The sequence below is a fragment of the Henckelia pumila genome, chromosome 1 (assembly GCF_033568475.1).
Source record: "Henckelia pumila isolate YLH828 chromosome 1, ASM3356847v2, whole genome shotgun sequence".
Taxonomy (NCBI): domain Eukaryota; kingdom Viridiplantae; phylum Streptophyta; class Magnoliopsida; order Lamiales; family Gesneriaceae; genus Henckelia; species Henckelia pumila.
In genome coordinates, this window is record NC_133120.1 from 71,152,356 (window position 1) to 71,165,870 (window position 13,515).

The 13,515-nt window shown below is 35.5% G+C and overlaps 1 protein-coding gene across 1 annotated transcript; it reads right to left on the bottom strand.

Annotated features, from left to right (window-relative positions):
* Window positions 1-2,487: 2,487 nt before the first annotated feature.
* Window positions 2,488-8,294, bottom strand: LOC140874792 (small ribosomal subunit protein bS1c). Its single transcript, XM_073278192.1, has 7 exons — window positions 7,885-8,294; window positions 4,646-4,921; window positions 4,416-4,496; window positions 3,635-3,916; window positions 3,446-3,556; window positions 2,862-2,948; window positions 2,488-2,747 (listed from the first exon to the last, which is right to left on the bottom strand). The coding sequence occupies exons 1-7, from the start codon at window positions 8,179-8,181 to the stop codon at window positions 2,643-2,645; spliced, it is 1,239 nt and encodes a 412-aa protein (XP_073134293.1). The 5' UTR covers window positions 8,182-8,294; the 3' UTR covers window positions 2,488-2,642.
* Window positions 8,295-13,515: the final 5,221 nt, after the last annotated feature.

Genomic DNA, 13,515 nt, shown 5'->3' on the forward strand with positions numbered 1-13,515 from the left:
AGGGCCATGTCACGCTTGCATGATGGAGTCCTATAGCCTATAGGAACTATTCCATAATTGTCATCACTTATGAAAACGGTTAACTCAAATTACTATAAGTCAATTTTATCTCAATATAAATTCATTTTAAATTATCATTTTTTTCCATGTAGACAGATTTCAGTATGTTTGTTTGGCTTTTATCTATAGACATCACATTGTTAGTATAACATATTAGAGTTAGTCATATAATGACAGCTGTAAATGACTTGTACATATTAGTTACACCATTAGTTAGCTGGTTAATTATTGTGGTCAACGAGCTTGTATATATAACATGAATGCCTAGTTATGTTTTAAAAAAAAATTATAGAAATCAATTAAAATGTTACAAAACAATTATATGTATTGGAATTAATAAGGTAAAGTGTCGAATATGAACTCAACAACTTAAAACCGGCTTTTATACACGAGTGAGGCAATGGGTCGGCGAAAGCCCCTACAAAACACCGTTGGGCTGAATGCTGATTCACAATCGCAATTGTTATTTTAATTTCTCCATATTTTATAAGCCAAATTAAATATTTGATCGTGTTCTTGAAAATGTACAAATTTTTTAAATTATTCTAGAAACTTACTTTAATCGCAAATTCGCAATTGTCCTCATTCCCTGAACTTGGAAGCGTAAAATATTAGTAACTCATACGAAAGTTGCGACACGATTAAAGCCAAGGTCTATTTAAATGAAATAAAAATGAATTCTTTTGGCTTTAAGACCTTGACTTACATGTTGTTTCTTTATAGTGAAACATCATAGGTTTCAAAGCCTATTAATATATAGTATCATGAAAGACACCACACGTTTGTTTGATACTTTGATTGTCAACAAAAGAAGCTAACATCCACAATATTAAAAAATGCTCTTAGATGACAAAATTGTTTTGCTTTGTATATATTATATTCAGTCACATGTTTTGGCGACGAAAAACGCTTTATGTTATCCACAAAATTACATCGATTTCTTTTTCCCAGAAGTTGAATCGGTAAACGAGTGGAATTGGTTTTTTACACTAGAACTTAAACTCGGTTCTACTTCGGGTTTACATGGAGTTCGAAGAGCTCCAACGTCTTACGACGAATCATCTCGAGCTTAATTGGTTATTAATGTTATCAAACTTTAGTTTTAGTTCGTCGTCTTTATTTTTTTTTTCTTTAATCTCAATATTATTTTTTAACATGAAATGTGACATCGATGTAACACTGTTGTGTGTCGTACCTGCATCAACTCTCTTGATAAAAATGACTAAAACAAACAAATATACAACACCAAAATTGTAAATTAGTTTTTAAAAAAATATATCATTTACCATTAACCTCTATCTCGTCACATTAATTATACATGTTAATTAAAACTCAAATTTCTAGTTGATAAACTTTGAGTTCAGTCCAATATTTGAACTTGATTGTCAAGGTTAGAATTTAGCCAAGTCAAACTCGAGCATATGCACGAATGTTTTATGCTCAACTATTTTTAGTACTATATAACATATGTTTTCTAGATGCCTTTTCAAACTTAATTAGTTATAGCAAACAATATAATGCCATTTCAACCGAAATACATTTGAATTTTATTCTCCAATTTCAAAAAGGTATAAAAATTAAGTTTGAGTCCAAATTCAACTCTCAATCCACTGCGAAACAATATTCAAATTGACAAAAACATTAATAAATGAAGCCTGCCAATTTCATGTTTTTAAAGGTCAATATATATATATATATATAATTGAATGTGAAACAAGTGGGAATTCTAAATTTGTTATTCTTGCTGCCATGTTATATATTTTTATCTTCAATGAAACGTAATTGAAAATTGACATCTAGAGATAGTATCTATTTCCATTATAGAAGTTTCCACATTATAATTATATCCCACATGCACTAGCAGAGAATTCTTTTTCCCTTGCCGATTCCTTTTCAAACTCATAAAATATTAATACTAAATATAAATTTGCTTATAAACTTTCTGGGCTGAACAAAATTTTCTTCCAGATTTCAAATAACAAATGGGTTCTAAAATGTTCCCGTGCAATTGAATTAACACTTTGCAGCTAAATACGGATAGTCCGATATATGCTTCTTTATTATTAAAAAAAAATAAAAAAAAGGAGAAAATTGAGATATATGGTTAGAACGTAATAAGGGGATAAATTATGTTCTTAATTTGAATACTTGTTCGTAATGGAATTAACAAGTATGTTAGATTAATCACTCGTACATATTTTGATTTGAATCCAAATTTCTAACAATGACTATCATTTTACCTTAAGCAATGACAATTGACAATGTTTTGGTTTATCGACGCAATGCCAAAAGTCAACATGAAATGCAAACTTCCCGGTTGTCCAAGCAAATTCTTCTTAGTGGCATCATAATCCAATGGTATTGAGAGGACTCGGGTTCGAGTTTCTCCCACCCAAAAGAGGACCAAATAAGTAAGAAAATGATCCAAAAAATCAACTCGATCCATCTTATGCTCAATAGCATTCAAATAACCATGTAAAAGTTTAATCTCAGAAAAAGCAAGCATATATGACATTGTACATGAGATATTGAGAAATGTTCTACATTAACAATATATATTGAACAAGTAGTCAATTCTTGGTTCAATCTTCAGCAGGGGGAATATCACTTAAATCTAAACCTTCCGCTGGGAGATCGTCAGAAGTCAGAGGGCCTAATATTCCTTCCGAGCTCAACGTTAATCCGCTCTGCAAGTAAAAAGTGTAGGCGTCGCCTTCTTAGGCTTACTTAATGAGGAAAAAGCCTCATAACGAATGCAGTAAAATGTTACTCAATTTAGCATATATGTACTCAAGAAATACCTCAGGTTGGAATCTCAGCATATCCGCACGAGCCATGGCTTCTGCTTGAGCAATTCTTTGCCGGAACGTCTGAGCCATCTCTTCTGCCTGGCATACCGAATCAAAGAACTTTTCATACAAAAGCCAAGAGGAGTTGCTAACCCATAAAGCAATGTAACGTGACTAAGGATATATCAAAAGGATGCAGTTTCTATTCAACTGTAAATTGCATATGGAAAAGAAGCAAGCTCGGTTGGGCTACTGCGAAAAATTACCTAAGCAAAACGATTTCATTTTCCGACACAAATTCATCCAACTTCTATACATTCCAATACAATCTTCCTTTTATTTAAACTTTTCATCACTCCCAAAAGAATTGTAAAAACTATAATAGTCTAATTCAAAATTCCAGAGTTTCCGAGATGATCATATCACACAAAGTAATATAAAAATTAGATTATCCAGCACATTTTTATAATCTGTGGCAAACCATAGAAAAAATCTCCTTCAGAAAATAAACAAAAAAAAATTATGCGATCCAATTTCTCGAAACACATTATGAGAAACGATTTCCCACAACATGCCCAAATAAAATCAAGTATTACCTTCTCAAATACCAGCTTGGGATTCCGAATCATGTCGCCTGGAGTGGGCTCTAATTTCTTGGTAGAAAGGCTCACTCGGCCTCTCTCACGGTCATGACTCAGAATCATGACCTACAGCAAGTTTGAACACATTAGCATAAAACACTTTCACGGCATTGAACAGAAACAGAAAACTGTTGAGAAACGCACTTTCAAAGTGTCACCAGGCTGCAGAACTGTAGCAATGTCTGAGACACGATCATGGCTGATTTGGCTTACGTGCAAAAGGCCATTGATTCCACCGATGTCAATGAATGCACCATATGGTTTCAAGCTTTGAACAGTTCCAATTACCACGGATCCGATTCCAAGTTGTGCCTGACTATCAGCCATTGCCTTGCGGTTACTGAGGACTAACCTGGACTGCTCCTCATCGACTTCCACAAATTTAAGAGGAATTTCTTTCTCAAGAAGATCCTCTGCAGCTGATTTCTGATAAAATTTAGGTTGCTTAGTAAATGTTTAGTTAACAAAACGGTATATATAAATTACAAACCTGTTGTTCATTTACCTCATCTAAAATTTTTGGGACAAGTGGTTTACTAACGTGATACCAGAGCAACCTTACAAAAGTTAGTCTCCTCCAAACATGGCCTCTATCAAATTCACTAAGATGCTTATTTTTAAGCTTTGTTGCACAAAACCCAACGACTGTGCAATTTCGATGACGTTTCAAGCAATATATTACACATTCTCTAGATTCCATGTAGGGAGAGATGGAGAGTGTTAAAACATGAAATGATGGTTGGCCCACCTCTGATGAACTAGATTTCGGGACAACCGGGTGCATAACACTTCATAAGCATGATTTCGGAACATCTAATTATTCATCTGACTAAAACATTAAATTGAAATTTAAACAACTATGGAAAAAAATGTTATAGTTAAGCATGCATGAAGATTTATGAGCAGGCCAGATTGAAGAACTAACTGTTGAGATTTGTGAAAATGGAACAAAACCACGAAGTCCCTCCAACAATGCCACCACTCCACCTTTGTTTGCTCCAACAACCTGCATGTTGATCATAAAGAAAATCTTCGAGTTGAATAACGAGGAAACTCCCGTAATGTTAAAATGGATACAAACACATTATCATGATATATTATGCCCGACCTCATTCAAACAGCATATTTTGACGTTTATTAATGGTAAAGACATACCTTACCCTTGACAACAACATCTTCAGCTTGCAGTTGTCGACACCGTTCCCATGCAAGGTCATACTGAATGGACCGCAGGCTTAAGATCAAACTATCATCAGATGAATTTTCTCCAATAATTACGAATTCTTCACGTAAGCCTGGAACAATGCCAGCCTCTCCCACATGTTTAATACTATGAATGGATGCCTCTCTTACAGGCAAGAAAGCTGATGATTTTGCAGTAATGTCAACTAATGCTCCATTTGCGTCCGTATTAAAAACTGTTCCTTTCACCTGAAACAAATAAAATGCAGCCAAATTACAACATTACCAATTCACTTTCCTTCTATATTAAAAACATATAGTTCCTTTGATAATGGGAGACACTGATTTAAGTGTCAAGTGTCAACAAATTAAACATAAGCTTTAGAAACCTAGCATTATGCATCCAACAAATGAAATTGTTACTTGCTCATTCTACTAGTACTTGTGCAATTTCTTTGAACAAACCTTTTTATCAATTTAGATAAAACTATGCTCACCAAAGATTGAATTTTATTTAAGACCGTTGGCATAACAAATCTATATTCCAGATATTATCGTTTCCTCCAGCCCCAACCATTTTGCTCGCATCTAATTTTGTATCCAGGTTTAAATTGTCGATGACTCAACTCAACATAAGCAACCACAAACGCACACACATAGGAACAAAAAAGGGCATCTACACAATTCAATTATGGAAGCAGTTAGAGATCCAAGTTTGGCTAAATCTCAGACTTGAACTAAATCATCCTGAGTTTTTGCTAAATCTCAGGCTTAAACTGAATCATGTCATTCTTCACCCATTTTTTCCTCAAATTCTAACTGAGATACTCCAATCAACTGGAGATAACAAATATAAGAATAGTTTAGCTCAATCAGTAAGCGTTCAATTAAATGTTGTGGATCTACATATACGTTCAATTAAATGTGGTGGATTTACATCTACTTCAATGCACTGATACAGCTAAAGATAATGTTTGCAAAGATGAAGAAAAAGAGGACAAAAAACTACCAAGAAAATTGGAAGACTTTGTAATTCAATTCATGAAATAGATAGTTAGTTGTATACAATAGTTACAAGTTAGTTACTTCAACTAGAATTGTAGAATATAAAAGTGGGGAAAGAGAGAAAAGAGTTAGGCAGTTGTATCTGAACTTTTTTCTGAATCTGAATTCTAATCCAATTCTCATTTTCTTTTCCTGGATTCTTCTATTCCTTCTTTAATTCTCTACGAGATTAGATCTCTCAAATTGGTTACGAATCATTTGGTGCTCTCATTGAGCTCTTAAATCCTTGAGAGTCGATAATGGCGGTAGAAATGCAAGTAGATATATTGGATGAAATTCTTGCGAAAGTCAAATTCCCACAGGAGAATCAAGCTGTGTTAATTGAGAAACAAAACACTAATATTGCATTCTTTGCCAATTCAGTGAAAGATTTAACAATTGGTCTGCAAATGTAGGATGCAAAATGGAACAATACAGCAGCTGATATCAACATTTTGCCGCAGTAACGCAGTCTCACTCACCAATCATTCCGAGTTTTCACTACCAGGGCACACAAATTTTCCAGCACACGAAAATCAATTCCAGTCCATGAGTCTCGAGTTGCTGCCCTGCTTTGGGGGAAATTCGGCAAGAATTGAAAGGAGGGTAAATAGCATGGTCCCACCAACACTCAAGATCAACCTGTAACTTCAAATAACACATGGAACCCGTGCATCAAACGACCCATGACTTAAAGTTGATGTTGGATGACTACTTCATTGGACAAACAGAGGCTGTTGATGGGATCTTAGCATCGAGTCCAGAAACACCAACCAAAGGACAACTGTTTGAATTGAAGATGGCTATGAACAGCATTCAACACCTTAGCTTCAAACAAGTCGATTCTGTGGGAGATTTTTCAAGCATGACTGTACCGACCCTTGAGGATAAACCAATCTGATAGAGATATCCCAGTTTTGATGACCAAATTAGGGACCGGGACCCAAATAAACTGGGCTTTGGAAAAATTAGCAGGAAAGAAGAAGATTGCGGATACGAAGTTAACTTCGCGTGGGTCCGGAAGAATCATGTTAGACGAGTGAAATGGCGTTCCAAGCGACAGATTCGAGTGTGGTTAGTTTGCAACTATTCAACATAGAATTAATCAAAAGATATAATCATATAGTGGAAGAAAGACATTAAATTCATGAGTTGGTGGTGTCATTCGGACATGGGCATGATGATGGCATGTGACGTGAATTTAGATAGCGATGCCGGTGGAGGAAATAGCAAGGATATTGTATCCAACCTTCCACCTCAAGGACAAGGTGTTTGTCAAATGTGAGGGCAATGCTACGGCTAAAGATAATGTGTGGAAACATGAAGAAGAAGATGGCAAAACACTACCATGAAATTGGGAGACTCTGTCATTCAGTTGAAATAATAGATAGTTAGCTAGTTGTAAAAAATCATTACAAGTCAGTAACTACAACTAGCATCGTAGAATATTAATTATTAAAGCAAGAAAATGCGAGAGAAGAGGTAAGGAGTTGCATATGAACATTTTTCGGAATCTGAATTCTAATTCCATTCTCATTCTTACTTTCTTGGATTCTTCTATTCCTTCCTCTTCAATTCTCTAGGAGATTAGCTCTCTTGAAGTAGCCGCGCATCATGTACAGACATGAGTAAAAACAAACTCTGTTCCAACTTAACATACAAAGCCTTATTCACCACAAAGGCACAAACATCGATCGGAGAACACTTTCATCCACTTGTCTATTGTGTGCAATGCTTCAATCATAGTTTCATGGCAAGTGATTGTCCTTGAATACCAAAAGCACATCCAACAAACATAAAAGGCATATAAAAAAACAATAACAATCCACAGCGCTAAGCCCCACAAGAGTAACAGATTTAAGCCAATCCGATAATGCCATTAATTGTATTTCACTCAGCCCCCCGTCCACACTCCACACACAGAAGAATGCATACACACGTAGCTGCCTATTGCTCCCAACAACCACAGACATGAACATTCGACATGAGCAAACCCAAATTTACAACAATTAGACGTAAACAAAGACGAAAAATTAGCATCAAATTTCACGTACTATGTCTTATTGCAGCTCACATCCCATTAAACAAAACAAAAGAATACATCCCAACTCCACAAACCCACAAACATCAATCAACATCTAAAAAAAAAGTACAAAAGGAAGCCTCACCTTTGTCCCGACTTCGGAATTGAAGTCATACTTTTCCAGAGCAGTATGAAAATCTTCAATGGTGAAAGCCACACCTTCCATGGGGGTTGTCCGGCATCTCTCATATGCATCTTCAAACATTTCCTTGAGCTTCATCCTCTCCCTTGTCTGTGCATTGGAAACAGCCACAGCAGCTGCCGATATCACGCTTCTCTTTCTGTTCGGGCAATGGTTCTTGAAATTGGACAGTTTGCTGTTCTTGGTGGTCGCTACTGGTGGGCACTTCAGACCAGCAAATTGCTGTGTCAAAGATGCCATTTTTGCTCAAAATTTTCACACCTCGACACAGAACAATTACGAAGTAGAGATTTTTGCGGTGGTTCCTCACGATTTTGGTAAAACGCTGGTGAATTTTGAGCTTAGATAAGATGATGCGGAAGGGATGAGGGTGGGGGGCCACTATAGAATTGCGAATTGGATTGGGCTTATTTTAATGGGTGTTTTTAATTCAGGGTAAGCCCATGAATTGATTGGGTTTTTATTACATAAAATTTAGGGCCCATTAAGAGAACTTGGTCTGGTGGAATTACTAACTTTGAGATTTTATTTTCCTTTTATACTGATTTTAAATGTATTTCAATAATCAATTTCATAACCCTTAAAATATTTCATTGATGCTTTCGGGTAAGCTATTTAAACTTCTTTTATATATTAAATATAATTTTCTTGCAAGGATGATTAAATATAAATTTTAATCAAGATGAAAAGTAAGTGTAAAGAAGAATTGTAATTTTATCATTTATACTCGAGTCTTTGTGATTTTAGTTTTTTTTTCTCCCTTTTACAATGTAGTCCTTTGTTATAAGGTAAGAATCAAGTGTTTTTATCTTTCTATATATACTAAGTAAATCATCAAAACTACTAGTTTGCAATCATGTTATCGTGTAAACCGCACTAAACAAACATGTAAAACAGACTCTTCGGGCTATAATAGTAGTCCACAAACCACGCTACTTCTGTGAACAGATTCGAGAAGATGGTGATAGAGAAAATCGAATACGTGATCATTGACCAAACACAATTTAGTATTTCTTCATGTTGCATTGACGTGGTGCAAACTTGACACTAACATAAACATCAATGATCATATATTCTCTCCATTGCCGCCGGGGGCGTACCCAGAATTTTCTTCAAGGGGGCGCAATTAAGGACAAAGCTATGTGTTGTTCCGCCCGAGTGGTCGCTTGAGTGACCTAAGTTTTTTTTTTATTTTTTATATATTAAATTTAGTCCATTTTGTCAATATCCCCGTGAACAATTTTAAAAATAAAAAGATAAAAGCTAACGTATAAGAAATAGAGAGCTTTGAAAATTTTAGTTTGGATAGAAATAAAAATATGGCTCCGTTATTAGATATAATTCATAAAACAATCATGAATGTGCATTTTATACCAACTAAAAGACGACCAAAAAATTTAAAACATTATCATTAATTCATAATAATTCAGTATACAATTATTTGATGATTTGCTAAACATATTTTTTTTAAAATATAATACATCAATATTATTTAAAATTTACAAGTATCATATTTTATTTTATCAAAAAAATAATATAATTAAATACTAATAATTTATATAAAAATTTGAGGGGGGGCATGGACCCTACATGGTTCGCCTCTGATAGCCGCCACATCTTGGTCGATTTGAAGAAAACTTCCGTAACATGCTCGAAATATCCACTTTTGTTGTGGAATTTTCGCATGAATCATGTTCACATTTTCCACGTCAGTTAAAATCTCCAATCGAAGTCAGTGCTCCGCTAACTGATGTTTGCCCTAGTTCCAAGAGCATCGCGTTTTTGTGAAATACGAGAAGATATAAGCAGTAGCTTGAGTTGCGGGGTTTTCGGGTTGATTTCTTTGATCAAATATGCAGTTTTTGAGTTCCCTAGACCTAGATATATATGGCCTAATTTTTCATGCATTATTTATATATGTTGAGAGAAAAATACTAAATAGTGTAAGAAAAATGAACTTAGGGTTCTTAAGAATTAGCTAGAATTTTATCAAAAAGAAAAAATAATAATTAGGGGATGTGGTTTGGTTATCAATTAATGATATATTATTTTATCTCAATATATATTTATATTTGTGCACGTATTTACTAGATATTATATTATCTTATGTGTGATATTATAGTCCGATGCCTCAAAAAATATTAGGGCATGGTCTGACCCAAACATGTTAGCCCATACACGGGAATTGCCCCAAAATTTACTAAGACCTACTATATGGAAAAGCCTAAATCGGATGAAGACCCAAAGCAATACAAAAAAGATAAGTTTGTGGCCCAGGCTGGTGAACCCACTGGGCTAAACCATGTCTAGGTAAGGAAGAAGCCTGGTTCCGGCCCAGTATGGTAAGTCTCGATAGAGGCGCAACAATATTGGACACAATTGGAGATCTCTGAAAAATAAAGGAAGATCCTGATAAACTCGGAATTACGATTAGACTATTCGGATGGCTCAGAGTCCTAATCACCATGGTATAAAACATAGTCCTACCGTATGAGTCTCCTACCTCGTACAGAATTCTAATAAAAAAAGAATTCTAATCATACGAGGTTACTATTCCTCCCGCCTCTATAAATACCAAGTATCTCATATGGTTTTACACATTCACTTTTGCTCACGCATTCACCCACTCATATTTTCTTGCTCTCTCAATTTTATTACGCTCTTCATCTTCACTGATTTAGGCACCGGGACTTATTGGTATGAAGTAATGTTATTCGAACTTAAAAAATGCTGGCGCTACCTACCAAAGACTAATTGAAAAGGTATTCAAAGAACAGACGGGGAAAAACATTGAAGTATATGTGGATGATGAAACGACTCACACCTCTAATCTAATTAAGTAATAAAGAAAAATACGGATTTTTAAAAAAAATTTGTCATGACCTATTTGTAAGAACTTATAGTCAACCTGTCACACTCAGCAATTTAAAACACATAAAAAGAAACACCCGATAAAATCCAAGCATGATAGACATAAACTCCGAAAAGGAAAGATAACCCCACACAGTTGCGAAAAAAGTGTTATTAAGTTACATGCCAAATATTTAAGTGCAGGAAAACTCATCCCGCCTACTAATAAAACTACTCAAATACTTCAATTCATTATTACATTCATAAAATATGCGGAAGCTAAAAGTAGCAACGGTCAAGGGCCTGCACCACCGACGACCTCAACCCCGAGGATCCTACCCCTCGGTCTGTTGGTACTCCTCCTCACCTGCACCCAAGCAAGTAAAGTGAGTCTAATGACTTAGCAAGTATAGACAATGAAATAACAAGGGTTAAAAATACCTCTGACAATACTTAAAGTACAATACATATAATACTTTGAAACTGAAACTGAAACTGAAACTGAAACTGAAAAGCTGTATGATAAAAGAGAATGAGACAAACTGTAAGCAATGAACTCACGCCAACTCACGCTTTGAAACTTGGATCTTACTTAGACTTTTCTTGAATCTTAAACTTGAAACTTAATTTTTCTTCACTGTGAATTTAGATTGATGGTCCTTTGTTTTTGATCGATCATGGCTGCAGTATACTATGCCGACAAGGAATTCAAGATTTCTCCCGTCTTCACATTGCCCCTCTGTTAGTAAGGGAAGCCAATATTTCTCCCAACCCGTCCAAACCCCTCTGTTGGTAATGGAAACCAAGATTTCTCTAAACCCATCCAAACCCATGTGTTGGTAAGGGAAGCCAGAATTTCTCCTAACCCGTCCAAACCCCTCTGTGTCACAGATCAACTCACTTCATTCAAAAATTTCTTTTTACTTTCGTGACTTTAAATTTTAACTTTACTCGACTCAAAGGCAAGACTCACCCACATGAAAATGCAAGTTTAGGGAATGAAAACTCAACTCAAAATGAGAACGTTGGGAGGGTAAGTTCCTGCCCCTAAGATGGTTATCCAACTTATACCCCATTCTTCCTCAAACATGTCATATCCCGAGCAATCAAACCACGAAGCCCTTAACCTGATCTTACCTTGACCGAATTCGATCCCGCTTGAACCAACACTCTTTAAACACTTCAAATTAACCCAAGTACTAGGTTATGACCTTCAAAGATCACCCGAGAAACCCGATCAAAATGGATTTCTAGGCAGCCCACAAACTTGACAAAATTCTGCACTAGTCACCCGACTTGAGAATTTTCTAACTTGACCAAAACTAACTCGATTCACTCCCAAATCAAATTGAAATGACCACAACATCCTATACTCGACTTAGGACCAGGCCTCACCCATCCTTTGTTGCCCAAACCGTTCAGTTTAAGTAAACAATCCAACCGCTCACCCTTTACTTCAAAAATTCTGCTCAACCCCTATGACTTAAATGACCTTTAATCCATTCAATTCTTAACCGAATCGAGCCCAATTCTAACCACAACATCTTAAACTCGACCTAGGGATAATCCAAAACTCTACCAGACCATAAATGACAGCTCCCCTGCCCAGAATTCAGTAGTTCTTACACAAGACCACAATCACCCAACTTCACCTACACTTACCTATCCAACTCTATGCCCCTTTTCCTTAACTCTAACCCCTTCCAACCTATATCAACATTCTTCTAACATCTTTTTGGACTTAAAACAAGCAATTGGCAGCCCTCAACCACACCACCATTCAAAATTTTCGAAAATGGCAAGAACATGCACCAAAATGCATTATACACTTTGAACAATCAAAGAAACCAATGGCTATCAATAAATTCCTCATAACACACCTCAAAATCAATCCAAACACCATGTTAATTTTGAATTTTAGGCATATACACTTCTGAAATTTCAAAAATGTCAATATGCTTTAAAACACTTCATATCTCAAGTCAAGTTTCATCATACAACTCTCAACCCTCCATACATAAGAATATTTCGATTTTAACATAAATTCTTGCTGAAATCTTTGGAAAAATCAAACCTCACATGTCAAAATTCACAAGCATTTCGAAATATATCAAGAGCTTTAGCACAAGAACCTAAATAGCTAGCTTGGAGCACCAAGGAATTGACTATACTTGCCTTAGCTACAACTCACAAAAAATCAAACCAAAAGGGATGGAGAAGGCTGAAACTTCAAACAAGTAGCTAGGAGACCTTCCAAGGTGGACTCCCGAAAACTGTGGCGGCGTGAGGTGGTCAACGACAGCTGAAATGATGAAGGAAGGGGCGGCCGAAGGTTGGGAGAGAAATGAGGGAAGAAAAGATATGAAGGGGGCGGCTACTAGTGTATTAGGTGTGCTAGGGTTTTAGTTTATTTTGTCTTGGGTTAAAAGTTAAGTGTTAGGTGTACATGTGTGTGTATGTATAGGTGTAAGTATACAAAAGTAGGCGAGTTGTGTGCTTTAAAAGTACTACTCAAAATACTACAACTTTTGCCTCACTAAACTTGCACTAATAAAATACCGAAGTTTAAAATCCCAAACATAAAATATTAAATGGAATTTTTTTTTTACTAATTCGGGTTTTAAAAAATGATAATTTTTGAAAGAGAGTTGATATTTACACTTCATTTTATCTTATTTACACACCATTTCATGTGTAAAATATGTGTTCAATTTACTCACAAAT